The sequence below is a fragment of the Electrona antarctica genome, assembly GCF_951216825.1.
Source record: "Electrona antarctica genome assembly, chromosome: 24".
NCBI lineage: Eukaryota > Metazoa > Chordata > Actinopteri > Myctophiformes > Myctophidae > Electrona > Electrona antarctica.
The window spans coordinates 18412350-18428313 of NC_136803.1; the positions used below are offsets into that span (position 1 = coordinate 18412350).

At 43.5% G+C, this 15964-nt stretch overlaps 1 protein-coding gene and 1 long non-coding RNA gene across 2 annotated transcripts in view; one reads left to right on the plus strand and one right to left on the minus strand.

The window, feature by feature from the left end:
* The window catches only part of LOC306917343 (calcitonin gene-related peptide type 1 receptor-like), a 36060-nt gene extending 31680 nt beyond the window's left edge, over positions 1 to 4380 (plus strand). Inside the window, exons 9-13 of the mRNA XM_079495522.1 lie at positions 266 to 326; positions 507 to 573; positions 1460 to 1678; positions 2486 to 2527; positions 3061 to 4380. Of these exons, the coding sequence (XP_079351648.1) occupies positions 266 to 326; positions 507 to 573; positions 1460 to 1678; positions 2486 to 2527; positions 3061 to 3288 (617 nt within the window). The 3' untranslated portion in view covers positions 3289 to 4380. The remainder of the gene's footprint in view (positions 1 to 265; positions 327 to 506; positions 574 to 1459; positions 1679 to 2485; positions 2528 to 3060) is intronic.
* Positions 1 to 15964, minus strand: part of LOC306917360 — a 90286-nt gene that overhangs the window by 32468 nt on the left and 41854 nt on the right. The window lies entirely within an intron of this gene.

Consider the following 15964-nt stretch of genomic DNA (forward strand, 5'->3'; position numbering starts at 1 on the left):
TTGCGGTTACCATCCGGCCACTCTACCCCTGAGCCACCATTTACCATTTATGATGGATAGGTCCACTATGTTTCCACACACTCCATGCTTTTCTCTGTGTGAATGGGGTTTTAGACTACATACAAATAAGCTAAACAAAAAAGGGCTCTGCAAAATGCTATTTATATGAAATGTTTCTGTGCTTTCACAGGATTGTGGTGTAATGTTTTTAATCGTAATTCACAAGTTTGTGATCAATTTAAATGTGTCTTAATTCTTTCGACAGGTTTTCCGCTCATCCCTGCACTGATCCATGCAGCTGCTCGTCGCTTTTACTACAATGACAGGTGAGCCCTTTTTGATTGGTATCCTAATGTTCTACACAGTCAACCCTATGGGTCCAGTTTTACACTCTCAAAGTTAAATTCCCCCTGCCCTAATGTATGTTCTCCACGTATATGCGTGTCAATTTCAATGAACGGATTTAGTTCTACAATTAAACCATTATTCCCGTCGTTCCCATGCAGCTGCTGGATCAGTTCGGACACCTCCCTGCTCTACATTATCCACGGGCCCATCTGCGCTGCGTTGCTGGTAAGTGATGTCAGTGTTGTGAGTGACCCTTATGTGAAAAAGAAGAAAGTATGTTCTTATCAAGAACATTCAATGCAGCCAGTATGGAGACATCCCCACATACTGACCTATATACCGCAAGCATGCGGAATGTGGAAGCGATATTACTGCCGCCGAAGCGAAAACATTGTGAAACTGATATATGAGATTAAGGGATTTACGTGGCCGGTTAAGACTGATATGAGGTGAACACTTAGGCCGCTAGCATTTATTGAAAAATTAGGATCTAATTCATGCCAGCATTTCTTTAATTTGAGCTCTTATTTTGAAAAGCCGCCATTTCCGGTCCAAGAGCAGCAGTCATAAGCTAGGAAGCTACACGGAGCGGACAGGCCTTGTTTAACATCTGAAGCCAGACCGGAGCTCTGGAGAGCTCTACATCGTCCGATCTGTGCCGTCAAAGAAACGCTGTTTTGACCAAAATGCCATCCGGGACAAGGAATAGGAGATACAGGCGATTGAAAGAAATGGATTATTATGGCGACGACGATCTAAGATGGGCGATCCAGTGCTGTGCTAACACCACAGCTAGCTAACCGGCTAACTTGAGTAGCATTTTGGCTCAAGCAATCGAACGCGCTATAAAAGCTCAATTGCCGAAGGCCGTCGGCAATGGCGTTAAGCGTCAGTATCAAAATTAGGCTTCAATTGACTTTAATCGTCGGCAATGGCGCGCTAAGTGTTAAGGGACTTACGTGGCCGGTTAACACCGATATATGAGGTTAAGGGACTTACGTGGCCGGAGACAGACATTATGAGATAACATCCGAAACCGCGCTCTTCAGAAAACTGTCATGATTTACTCTGGTCTCTGGTCTGTTAACTTTCTTTTTTGTTTTGGCGGCAGGTCAACCTGTTCTTCCTGCTGAACATCGTGCGTGTGCTCATCACCAAGCTGAAGGTGACCCACCAGGCCGAGTCCAGCCTGTACATGAAGGCGGTGCGAGCCACCCTCATCCTGGTGCCTCTGCTGGGCATCCAGTTCGTCCTGTTCCCCTACAAGCCTCAAGGACGGCTCGCCCACGAGATCTTCCAGTACATCATGAACATACTCATACACTACCAGGTAATGTTAGCCATGGAACCATATCCATCCATCTTCAACCGCTTATCCGTAGTCGGGTTGCGGGGGCAACAGCTCCACCAGAGTGCTCCAGACTAAAGCCCATTCAGGTGGGGGGAAAAAACTACTCCGTTTTTACTTATAAGTAAAAGTATCAATACTGCAATGTAGAAATACTCTGTTACAAGTCGAAGGTATTGGCATCAAAAATAGCAAATAGCTGATCTACAAGCTCACGATGTGTCGCATTGTGAGTTTGTAGATCGGCTATTTTCAAATGGCCGACATGTATGTTTTGTAATAATAATAAATCTGCAAAGTAACTAGTAACTAAAGTTTTCAAATAAATGTAGTGGAGTAAAGGTGGCCTTACACTAGCCGATAATCGGGCATTTTTTACGCTCGGGGGGTGCCCGACCGCTCAAAGCGCGATCGGCCCGATCAACATCAAGAATGTTTGATATTAACATCAAGAATGTTTGATATTTGCTCTGCCCCGCTCCGATTATCCTGTAGTGTGTGGTGCTATCAGATTTCAGATTGAAAAAAATCGGCTAGTGTAAGGCCACCTTAAAAGTATTGGAAATTGGAAAGCACGATACTATGTTCACGATGTGACTTTACAGTATTTTTAAACACAATTAATTTTTTGTAATCATTATTTCTCTTAGACAAATCTAGTATTTTCTTTCTCTTTTAATTCTCTTGTCTCATCCTCTTTTCAACACAGTAGAACGAACACTCCACACAAAGTCACTGAGAAGCTCCATTTATTTATTTGTTTGTTCATGTATTTATTTTTACACTCAGGGTCTGCTGGTTGCTACGATATTCTGCTTCTTCAATGGCGAGGTAAGTGGTCACCTTGCTTGTAGTGTCGCTGTTTGGTGTCCGAAAAAAATAACCCTCTATTCAAGTGGATTGTTTTTTTGGCCCAATTAACTTTACACTATGATTGTATTACCTTAATAATCATTGTCATAAATGTATGCTTCCAGTTACTAGTTTAAAGTATTCTTACAATTAAAACATTTCAAAAACAGCAGATCTATGAGCTTGTACAGTAGATCCATTTCTCAACGGCTAAAATATAAAATAATGGTTAACCCATTCTGGACGGGAACCCGTTTGTGTTTTAACTAAGCATTCTGTTATACTTTAGCTATTGAAAAATAGCAGATCTACGAGCTTGTAGGTCTGCTATTTTTGAAAAATCGTGAAAATGTGGCACAAATCTTTGAATATAATTATATTCTTTCAGAAGACTTTTTATTTATTTCGACGTCAGGCCTAAATGGGTTAAGGTGGGTAAAAGCTAAGCTGAGACAGATCAGGTCTCAATGGGCTATAAACCAGTGGTTCTTGGGTGGTTCGCTCCTCGGCAGGTCCAGACCGTGCTGAGGCGACACTGGAACCAGCAGCGCATGCAGTTCAGCGGGACGTTCGCCCACTCGGGCATCTTCCGGCCGGGCTCCTACGTGGCGTCGTCCCTGACCGAGGTCCACCGCTGCTACAGCATCGAGAGCCACACCACCACGGAGCACCTGAACGGCAAGAGCAGCTACCACGACATCGAGACCACCATCCTCCGCTCGGACAACCCTTTTGCCTGAGAGCAATTTGTGATGACGGCAACCTTTTGTTTTTTTTTCTCTAAAGTTTTTATCCCACGATTTTTGCAACCTATTTTTGTTTTTTCACCCAGTGTCAATTATCTAACGTAATCCTGGACGCTACACTCCCAACCTGGGGGCAGCAAAGGACTGGCCTTCTATGCATGAGGAGTCCAAGCAGCTTCTTTTCAGCTGACACGGGGGAGTTTACCCCGGTTGGACATATAGCGCGTGGAAGGAACATGTTCCTTTCCCCTCCATCAGGCGCCCCGGCTGGCCAGGGGGAGGCAGTATAAAGTAGATAGAGAGACAGGATTGATGACGACAACCTTGCTGCTACTGCCGCACGCCGCCTCCTCTGGCTTCTTTGAGATTATCTTTTTTTTCTTTTTGTGACACTGCATGGAGTGAGACTGAGATCTCTTCTTTTACTAAGACAAGAAGGAAAGTTGAGAGGAAATGTCACCATTTCCGTGCAGGTTTTTTTTTTACACTTTAATATTTTCTTCTTCTGAAATATTAGTCCCAAAAAGGGATTTCAGGGGAGACCCTATTTGTTGTCCCTGGCACATACATAAGTAAGCATAAACTGTTGCGCTTAATATTCCGAGGGCTTTTTTCCTGGACGTAGCCTGGAAGAGGATTGACCCCCCTGCGTTTGTCTGCACAAGTCATTCATAAACATTATCTGACGGATTAAGAGGTCAACACAGCAATCTAAACACTAAAGCACAGAGAGTGAAGAGGAGCAATGTTTGCGTTGCAGGACACGTTCACTCTGCTCTTGTCTCGTCACTGGAACTGTTGCGTCACAGCGGGGTATCGCAGCAGAGAACGAGTTTGGTGGCCGATGGCTCGCAACAGCATTTTGAGCTGTATAATTTAGCGAACATGCTTCTATAATCATGCCGCTATACTGTTTTCGAACACCTTTTAATGGCACTTACGAAATGGGGATGGTACATATTTCATAAATGACAGGATTTACATATAGCGCTTGGTTGAAAACAGCTTTGCGTTTTGGTTAACTCACACATGCTAGTGAATGCGGTAGGTATAGAGGGTCGTTCTGCTCAGTTGGGCCACGGGGACAGAGAGAACAGAGGGGCCCCCTTTAGAGGGTCGTTCTGCTCAGTTGGGCCACGGGGACAGAGTGAACAGTTGGGCCATGGGGACAGAGAGAACAGAGGGGCCCCCTTTAGAGGGTCTTCTGCTCAGTTGGGCCACGGGGACAGAGAGAACAGTTGGGCCACGGGGACAGAGAGAACAGAGGGGCCCCCTTTAGAGGGTCTTCTGCTCAGTTGGGCCACGGGGACAGAGAGAACAGAGGGGCCCCCTTTAGAGGGTCTTCTGCTCAGTTGGGCCCCCTTTAGAGGGTCTTCTGCTCAGTTGGGCCACGGGGACAGAGAGAACAGTTGGGCCACGGGGACAGAGAGAACAGAGGGGCCCCCTTTAGAGGGTCTTCTGCTCAGTTGGGCCACGGGGACAGAGAGAACAGAGGGGCCCCCTTTAGAGGGTCTTCTGCTCAGTTGGGCCCCCTTTAGAGGGTCTTCTGCTCAGTTGGGCCACGGGGACAGAGAGAACAGAGGGGCCCCCTTTAGAGGGTCTTCTGCTCAGTTGGGCCACGGGGACAGAGAGAACAGAGGGGCCCCCTTTTTGTTTCCACTGAAAAGGAATTGGTTCAGAACCCTAAATGTTGTCTCGGAACTGGAACCAAAAGATACTTGGATTTCCTTGCCCTGAACTGGGAACCAAAGTAGGCATGCCACTATTCTACAGGGTGGAACATGCAGATGTGATATATTAAACCATGGCAAATAAAGCATGTGAAAGATTCAGTTCACGGCCGGTTCCGTGAAAGCACCAGTGGTTCCAAGAATCTATAAACAGAACCAGTTCTAGCAGCAAAGTTCTTTTGGTGGAAAGGGGGCCTTAGAGAACAGAGAGAAAGAGAGACAGCTGAAATGGATTTGCGTAAACAGCGCTGCCCATGTAAAACTATGGTGCGGCCATTGTGGTTTGTTGTGTAGTGACTTTTTTGTTTGTAACAGGCAAAGATGGATAGTATACAATTATCCACCGCAGCATCGTCAGTGAGGCGGTATATAAGTGTCTGTTGCCAAAAATCTGCTGTTGAATGGGCAGTGGGTTACGTGGGTACACTGTCGCGTCTGTTCGCAAGTTGTAGGAAAGCGATGAAATATAGCAACAGGCTTGTCGTTGAAAAAAGACATCAAGCTACAGTGTAGGCTATTTTTCGCACCATAACCGGCTGTCGGCTCTCGGGTGCATTCAGCAACTGTTTTTCACACCGTCCAACCGACTGATCTCCAGACTTCATTCGACTGCCAGGCAGTCTGCAGTAGTCTGTAGTAGTCTGTGTAGTGGAGAGCTAGTGTGACATCACATTTTTACGATTTACACACCTCTAATACACCACTAATATGGCCACACGTAACAGGCGTACAATGGAATGTGGCCCCTCTTTTCCAAATCATCATAAGGTTCATAAGGTTCCGCAGTATACCATTGTCTGGCACATCGAATTACCCTCATGGGCTTGCGATTAAGTAGCTTGAGTGCATTTAAGTAGTTCATTGTATTCCTGTGTTCATATCCAATTATTTCCAAAATGCTGGAGAGAGATGTGTGTGTGTGTAAGAAAGAAAGAGATAAAGGGGAGTGTGAAAAGTGCACATTGTCTACTCTGTACATATTTATAATTTCGTTACACTAATGTTTATAGAGGCTAAGTGGCTTGTTTTCTTTTCTATTCATCCTCATTTCCCTATGAATCAAACCTGAATTATTTCTACAGCCTACTTAATTGTGTTCTGATGAATTGATAATTTAAGATAGCTAGCTTTACATTTTAAACAATTCCTCTGGGCTCTGCTGTTCTAGACTATCACTGGTTTATGCTTCTAAAACACAGTAGTAGTGCAGGGGATTATTTTTATTTTATTTTCCATATTCAATTCTGAAAGTATACAGTATCCAAGTTCTCAGGGTAAGCACTGGGTGAAATTGGTCAGGATTTGTACTCACACTAAATGCGTCCCAGTGGAAAAGTGAAGTATGTGCATTCTCTCTATAGTTCGGTGACGTGACCGTACCTTAAAGAAAGTCTAAAATTGTAACGCCACTAAAACATTAAAACATATCAGTCATTAGTGCATTATTAACAAGTGGGGAGCTGCTGGTTTCAGCTTTCTACAACCAACCACTATTGTTGGTTAGCGGAGCGGAGCAGTGTTCCACAAATCTGGGTTTTAAATTCATGGAAAATGAAGAAATAATATTGTCAATTAGGTTAAAATAAAAAGAGAAACTTCCTATATACACAAGTCAAGTCAATGGTGTTTGTATTTCCCTCACCACACCTCTACTACGCTATCAAAATAAATTACTACATATCAGAATCCTCTTTCATCGTCGTCAACTTTAGGTCGATCATTTTTTCAAGTTAGGCATCATTTTTGAACTAATCACTGGGAAAGTATATAATACTGTACATGTAAATACAATATTTTACAATAAAATGTATTAATATTTACTCTGCTTTCGGCCGTCTTCCATTTTGGATCCTCTGAGGCTATTGTTCTCATGGCAAATATGTATTATAATCCCCATAGGGGGATCTTAGATCGCCTCGTATAAGAACTGTGTTTGAAAAATGAACAAATCATCCCGGCGGTTTCATCCTCATATAGTCATGAAGAATCAACTGACTGCGAGAAAATGTTACTGCTGCCAAATTATTTACATTTTTGCTAGAAACAGACTATCAAATGAGTGACTGACTGTCATAAACGATACAGAGACACGTACCTCCCTGACAATATCACCGAATTGGACCACAATTCTTATATGAGACGATTGTACGGTGACCTCATGTTATTCTTCATAGAGAAAAAATCACACCCGTGTGAACTGAGTGGTGTAAGGTCTGTCTGACGTAATGAAATCATGTCTGACGTAATGAAATCACACCCGGGTGTGATTTCATTACCTGGCTTTGTTTGTGCAGAAAAAATGAGCATGGTTGCTATGTTCACCCGGGTGTGATTTCATTACGTCATTACAACAGGGTGAACATAGCAACCATGCTAATTTTTTCTGCACAAAAAAGCCAGTTGTAGGAGTGGTTTACACCACTCAAAAACATACATTAAACACTTCAGCCCTATATATATTTTGGCCATTTGAAAATAGCTGATCTACAAGATCACAATGCAACGTATTGTGAGTGAGTAGAGCTGCCATTTTCAAAAGATTTGTATACATTTTAAAACGTGCTGCTGATGTGTGTGTGCGTGCGTGCGTCCTCCTGGGTGTGGTCTTTGAGTTGCTGGCATGGAATCAGCGTTTCCAGACCTGAGCCGACAGCCGCGGCCGTTTTCTCTGTCGGCCAGCGTCTTTTCCGCGACGGACAGATTCCCGGAAACGCTTTCCCCTGCGGCAGTCAGCCGTGTGGGTGGAGCTTAATTTCCATCCACCAGCTGTCTAAAAACCCAGAAAAGACGTCGGCAAACCGAATGTTTTATTTTAAATTAAGTATCAATATTGCAATGTAGAAATCCTCACAAGTAAAAGTCCAGAAAATAGCAGATCTATAAGCTTGTATAGCTTGTAGATCTTCTATTTTCAAATGACCGAAAGGAAGTGGTTAATGTGTGTTTTCGTAATAAAAATCAATCTACAAAGTAACAAGTAGGAGTAAAACAATATATAAAGTACAATATTTGTCTCCAAGATGTAGTGGAGTACAAGTAAAAGTATTGGAAATAGGAAATACTCCAGTAAAAGTACCTCAAAATCAAAATGTTACTCAAGTGCAGTACTTGAGTAAAAGTACTTTACACCACTGTGCAAGATACACACAGAGAGGCTAACTGAAATCAAAATAACCTCTTACATTGAGTGTAGTCTACCCCCCCCTCTCTCTCCCCCTTTCTCCCTCCTTTGGGGTTGCTTTTGTGTCCACATGTTGGCAGTGAGTTGTGTTTGTGTTTCAAAAGAAGATGCAATATTCACCTCATTTGTTCATTTGACATTTAACAGAAGAGGACTGTCTTTCTGGGAAGCATTGGGCTTGCTATGGTCACACCTCAGTAAATAGAACAAATACAATGCAAGTCAACACAGAGTAATGAATGATGAGTTGCACACTTGTTCCCAATGATGTGATGCTCTTCTTAGCCGCTGCAAGGGCAAAGAGCTTTAATACACAGAGAACATGTGTGTAAAGCAAAACAAAAAACAGGCCAAACCGTTGTGACACGACAACTTGCATGTGTTCATCCTATTGTAGACGGTTTACTCTCAAACCAAAAGATTGGTCTTTCACTTTCTTTCCCTGGGGTGGTTCAGTGGTAAATGGTGCATTTATATATATAGCACTTCTTTACCTCCTTTTGTTCTGTCTTTCTCCCTTTTCTCTTGCACCTTTTTCTCCTTTCCTCTTTTAAATAATAAACATGAGCTCAGAGTCTGTACTTGTACTGAATAGCATTTTGACAAAGAATGGACCCATCTAACAGACGGGCAAAGGAAGACAGCTGCAGGTACTTGTAATTAAATTGAACGCAGAGCGAGTCTGTTTAACTTAGGCGAGCCAAAAGAGCAAAACACTGCATGAGTGACAATAGACAGTAGCAGCATTATTGGCAAAAGCTTGCTAACTCGGTATACACCTCATGTCGAACGAAAACACAGCACACCCACTATTAAATTAACCAGCCGCAGCTGTGTTTATGATGCTATTATGGAACATCTTTGGTAAAGGGTCTATTGTCTACTTTTTACATAACAGAGATACTAGACTCCTGCAACATATTTTCTATTTTTTCCACATTTTCCCATATAATAATAATAAACTGGGGAAGTGTCAAGGTGATAACTATTAATTACATGTTTTACCTATTCACCTATCCTGTAGGCCTAAAATAAAAAATAAATAAAAAGTGTGATAAATATGAAAAAGCTACTCCTGTGGAAGTGTTGTCATATATTAATTTACTTATATTGATCCAACGAACTATAGGTATGGTTTAGCCCACTCAATTGTCCCCTGGTGGAAAGGGGCCATCATGTAACAACAACAAACACTACAGGACAATAACAAGAATGGCAGAGCCTCGGTCGGGCCGTGTGTGTGTGTGTGTGTGTGTGTGTGTGTGTGTGTGTGTGTGTGTGTGTGTGTGTGTGTGTGTGTGTGTGTGTGTGTGTGTGTGTGTGTGTGTGTGTGTGTGTGTGTGTGTTTTACCACAACACAAACGCCATCAAATCAGTCTACTTCCTCCTCTTCACCCCGTGTGGAAAGGCGACCCGGTGGACATATTGCTGCACGGCTGCTTCCTGTTTCTAAGAATATATCGCCGCCATTGAACTCTTGATCCGTCTGCTAGCAGCAAAACACTTCCCCCTTTCTTACAAAAGTCGCACCAATGCGTTTGTTTACCTGCCAGGTCTCGGAAAATCACTTTCTTAGTTCAGACTAGTATAGGTGTGTTTTTGTTTTTTAGCTGGAAAGACATTGTGCTATACGGTTCCCAAACTTTTTCATGTCCAAGGACCCCCAAATTGACACTCATTAGTCCGCAGACCCTCATTTGAAAAGATATACCAGGGACCCCCATCAGAGAAGATTTTTACGGCTCTAGCAGAGATTCTCAACCCGTTTAATTTCAAGGACCCCCCAGTTTGACATGAATTAGTCTACGGACCCCCATTTAATGGCATTTCTATCTCTGGGACTCCCCTACACTCTCAGAGTTACAGACCCATAAGGGTCCATTTGGTTCCAAACTATCATTTAGCTGGAACTCCCTCAACGACCCCTGGGGGTTCCCGGACCCCACTTTCGGAACCACTGCTATACGTAAAACGGTATGGCACATTAAAAGTATCAATACTGCAATATAGAAATACTCTGTTACAAGTAAAAGTCCACAATTCAAAATGTAGTGAAGGACCTGAGGGGGGCAGTTTGGGACATCTATAGGCAGGCATGCATGTAGGTATAGGAAGGGGCAAGACCATTGAGAGCTTTATAAACAAGTAAAATAAAATTTAAATCAACCCTAGATAAGGTTTATGCCCGATAACTATCGGACGGACGGACGGACGGACAGACAGACAGACAGGAGGCAAAGCAAACCATCATCAGTCTAAGGCCTCACTCAGACCTTTACAGCGTTGTGAGTGTCATGGCCGCCCCAATGCATTTCCAATGGAGGTCACATGGTCTGTTGTATGGCTTTCAGCTGTGTTTCGACTGCCCCCTCCCCCTCACACAACACAAATGTGTCAAAACATGTGACCTCCATTGGAAATGCATTGGGGCGGCCATGACACTACACAACATTCATCCAACAAGCATGCAGCAATGCAGTAAAGGTCTGAGCTCAGTCTAAACAGTAGAATATTTAAAAATAAATCTATAAACTGTACATTGAAACTATGCAAACTATAAGATGCCAGCTGGTCAACAAATGAACCCATGGCATAAGGGTCCTTGAAATGAATAGGTTTGAGAACTGCTATGCTATAGTGGCACAGTGGGTGGTGGAAAGTAAATAAGTACTGTACTTAAGTACAATTTTGAGGTATTTGTACTTTTGTACGCGGGTTCGAGTCCCAATCCCGACGACCTTTGTGTGTCATTCCCAGTCTCTCTCTCCACTTCCTGTATATCCCCACTATGTCCTATTAATAAGGCAGAAAAGCCCCCAAAAATATCCTAAAACCAAAGGTCGCAATTATTATTAATCGTGCATTTCCCGTAAGTGTGTTGGTTGGTGAGAGAGCACGGGGTGAGAGAGCACGTGACATCACCTGACATCATCAGGGATGGAGATCCCTGATGATGATCATTAAGCCCATATATGGAGATCCTTGATGTCATCAATATTGGCCAGCAACTCTACATCTGACCCTACAGTCTATGATCTGACCTCAAACCCTTAGATCTCCATACAGTATATGGAGCTGACCTGTTGACATTCCATATGTTGATCCTTCCCCATCCATCCTTCCTCTTCAATGTCTCTCTTTTGACTGATACCTCTGCCTGCCCCAAAGTTATTAGTGCAGCCTCGCCCGGCAGCCGGCGAAAACTAGAGTTCTCAACAGGCACAAAAATTAAGATCTTACCCCCCATGCCAAAGCGCTCGCCCAGCAGTCTGCTGTCGCCCAGGCAGATATGTTGATCTGACCCCCCCATTCCAAAGCGCCAGCACTCGCCCCGCAGTCTGCTGTCACCCAGGCGGATATGTTGATCTGACCCCCCATTCCAAAGCGCCAGCACTCGCCCCGCAGTCTGCTGTCACCCAGGCGGATATGTTGATCTGACCCCCCATTCCAAAGTGCCAGCGCTCGCCCAGCAGTCTGCTGTCACCCAGGCGGATATGATGATCTGACCCCCCCATTCCAAAGTGCCAGCGCTCGCCCAGCAGTCTGCTGTCACCCAGGCGGATATGTTGATCTGACCCCCCATTCCAAAGCGCCAGTGCTCACCCAGCAGTCTGCTGTCACCCAGGCGGATGTGTTGATCTGACCCCCCCATTCCAAAGCGCCAGCGCTCGCCCAGCAGTCTGCTGTCACCCAGGCGGATGTGTTGATCTGACCCCCCCATTCCAAAGCGCCAGTGCTCACCCAGCAGTCTGCTGTCACCCAGGCGGATGTGTTGATCTGACCCCCCCATTCCAAAGCGCCAGCGCTCGCCCAGCAGTCTGCTGTCACCCATGGTGGATGCGTGCCCTCAGGCGTCTTACTGGTAATAATAACTTTACTTGAGTATTTCCAATTTCCAATACTTTTATTTCTACTCCACTACATCGTATCGCTGACAATGCGTCGCATTGTGAGCTTGTAGATCTGCACAACGCGTACCTTTACTTTTGGTGCTTCGAGTACATTTTTAATCCAACAACATTATTTTTCTATATTGCAATATTGATGACTTTTACACCACTGGGAAAAACTCCCATCAGAGTGTTAGAGGGGCAGGGGCTGAAATCCCGTAATAGCAGATCTACAAGCAGATCTACCCGTAATAGCAGATCTACAAGCTCGCAACGCGTCGCGTTGTGAGCTTGTAGATCAGCTATTTTCAGGGCGCAACCCAGCACTCTTTAGCTAGTGGAGATGCGGTGTAACGACATGGATTTCTAAACAAATGTATTCAACGCAAAATACTGTGTTCAAGTTCAGGAGACTTCGGAGTTCGGGGGGGAAAAAGCTATTCTCCTGAATGCTGCCTTCCGGCATGGCATGGAAGGAAAGGAGTGGCATTTGCATTTCTTTCACCATGTAGTAAATGCTGCATTCGTGGTCTGGAAATGAAGGGCAGTTGTTTTACAGACAGGTAAAAGGGCAGGGGCTGAAGCCCCCTTTGATGTCTACGTGTGCACGTCCCTGACTCCCATGCGTGTCATCAGTGTGAGGTTATTCCTCGCCGTTATCTGCTCGCCCCGTGCGCTTTGCAGCGTGTCAGTCGGTGTGCACAGATGGTGAGACGATGAGAGCGAAGCTCTTTGCTCACGGCAAATTCCTCCGCTATCTCACAATAACAGAGCCGTCTCTGCCTCTCCCCATGGGGAATGGAGAATGAAGGCCAAACAAACGCTGAAAACCAGCGCAGATAATAGGGTCACGTAATTATCATGGGTTGCAAGAGATAGGATTTCTCTGCTGTCGGGACGAAATAAACCACCTGACTCAAAAATGTTCATTTTTCAGAAAAAGAAAAATATACATTTATCAGGAAATGAAGAAAACCTTATATTTGGAGAACAAAGCAATATTGTCTCATCAAAGTTGGTGTTGTGACTTTATTGTCAATTACTTCCATGGGAGGGAGAGAGGTGGTGGAGTTAGCTGCTTTAGCAGACAGTTTGAGGGTCCAATGGAGTTAAGGGGTTTTGTCCAAAGCACGTTTTACTACTTTCCATTGGTTCAATATTTTCGAAACAAAACAGACGTAAAGGGTGTTCAATAGCACTGATTCATGCAAAAAAGAAAAAAATCAAAAACCTCAAAAATTGAGTTATGAGCTGGTTTCCTCCAGACAGCAAGCAATAATACATCCCTGCATGAATACATTTTTTAAACATCTTGAAACTCTTGTTTTAGGACTATAAAACTATAATTTTATTCAAAAGACTGACTAATAAACTATAAACTAAATCAAAATGTGCTGTCAAAGTTAACACTGCCAGTAACACTTTCTGAATGACCAAAGTGACAGAGCTACACGTGCGCACCAGATGGAAACACTAAACACAATACCCAAAAGACAGTAACAGTGAAGACTGTGACAGCCAGCTATAACGCAAAACAGCCACTTCAAATATTTTAGTTGCAGAGCGCTGCGGAAAGAGCACACCAGATTTGACAATAATATATGTCCTGGGTGGTCGTTTTGGAGGTGGGTTTTTGGTTATTTATACCAGGGGTTCTCAACGTTTTTGGCCGGGGACCCCCGGAAATGCTTTGGCAATGTCTCGGGACCCCCGCCCCGCCCCCTCCCGACCCCCAATATAAATTGACTGCTACAATAACCTGAAACCATTTTGGGCGGGAACCCCTTTTGGTGTTTTAAGCATTGTTATAATTTAGCTATTGAAAAATAGCAGATCTACAAGCTCATAGCTTGTTTAAAAAAATCTTTTTTTTTTATTTTTATTTTTTTGAAAATAATTTGGGGACCCCCTAAAATAATTTGGCGACCCCCCGAGGGGTCGCGACCCACGGGTTGAGAACCCCTTATTTATACTGCCAGAGCTCCATTCTGAATGATTTACAACTCAATTGTGAGCATATAGATTGCATATTTCTGCTATTTGATGTACAACAAAGTCTGCAGGGCAAACATTTTGGTTCAGTCACTTGTCCCTCTCAGGGTTTAAAGTAACTAAGCACATTTATTCAAGTATATTATTGTACTTAAATACAATTTTGAGTATTATTCTTCTTTTTAGACCCATTTCTAGTTTTCAGTACTTCTACTCCACTCCATCTCAGAGGCAAATTATGTACTTTTATGCCACTACTTGAAAACATTAGTTACTGTACGTAGTTACTTTGTGATTAGATTTGTTTTAGATTTTGATTGTAATTACAAAACCTCTTCAGACCGTATACATTGGCAATTTGAAAATAGCGAATCTAAGCTCACAACACATCACTTTGAGATCTACGACAGGAGCTTGTACAGATCTGCTGTTTTCAACGTATTTTTATACATTTTATACATATATACCTTGTGAAGTGGGACCAAATTCTGCATAATGAGTGCTAGGTAGGCCTGGGCCGTGGCTCAGCGGTCCAGGCACCTTGGCCGGCAGTCCGAGTCTGGCAGTGTGCCGCGGGTTCGACTCCCGATCCCGACGGCCTTTACTGCATGTCACTCCCCATCTCTCTCCCCCATTTCCTGTCAGCCTACTGTCTCTGTCCCTCTATAACAAATGTAAAATAAAGGTGAAAGAAAAAAATAAAATAATGTGTGCTACAATATTTAAGTTTAGGTATATTGTGATGCCAATTACTAGTCTACCTATGTCCCTTTATTCAAGTAAATCTTGAATACCAAACTTGTACTTGCAACAGACAAAAATTGCAACAGAAGAAATCACACCTGTGTGAACTGAGTGGTGTAATATAGCCTGTCTGACGTAATGAAATCATGTCTGACTTAATGAAATCACACCCGGGTGAACAGGGTGAACATAGCAACCATGCTCATTTTTTCTGCACTATCATGTCTGACGTAATGAAATCACACCCGGGTGAACAGGGTGAACATAGCAACCATGCTCATTTTTTCTGCACAACAAAGCCAGTTGTAGGAGTGGTTTACACCACTCAAAAAAAGTGAGTACTGTACTTCCACCACTGGCATGCATAATAACGTCAGAGTGACGTGTTGAGATTCTGGGTGTACACTGTATATCAAAGACAGAAAACAAAGCCTAGCCGTCTTCAACTGATGTCCTGTATCTGTACGAGGGTACCCCGCCCGCCCCTCTGGGAGAGCAGATGTAAAGGGGCGGGGACTGGCAGTGCATGGTGGAAAAAGTACTTAGGGGAGTTCCGCAGTGGCCGCTTTTTTTTTTTTTACTGAATTCTGATAATGATAGTGGCTATATATATATATATATATATATATATATATATGCACAATGGTTTTAACCCATTCAGGCCTGACGTCGAAATTTAAAAAAAAAAGTTTTCTAAATCATGACAATTTTCGGAAAGATTTGAGGCACATTTTAACGATTTTTCAAAAATAGCAGACCTACAAGTTCAGCTTGTAGATCTGCTATTTTTCAATAGCTAAATTATAACATAAGGTTTAAAACACCAAAAGGGGTTCCCGCCCAAAATGGGTTAATGGTTAATGTGGTTAAACGCTAACGTGACATGGATGCGTTCCAGGTCTCAATGGATTAACCCATTTAGGCCTGACGTCGAAATAAAAAAAAACGTTCGCTCTGAAGATTTGTTGCCGCATTTTTACGATGTTTTCAAAAATAGCAGACCTACAAGCTCATAGCGCGCCACCGAGTGGCGCGCTATGAGCTTGTAGATCTGCTATTTTTCAATAGCTAAAGTATAACATAATGCTTAGTAAAAACACCAAAAGGGGTTCCCGTCCAGAATGGGTAGGACA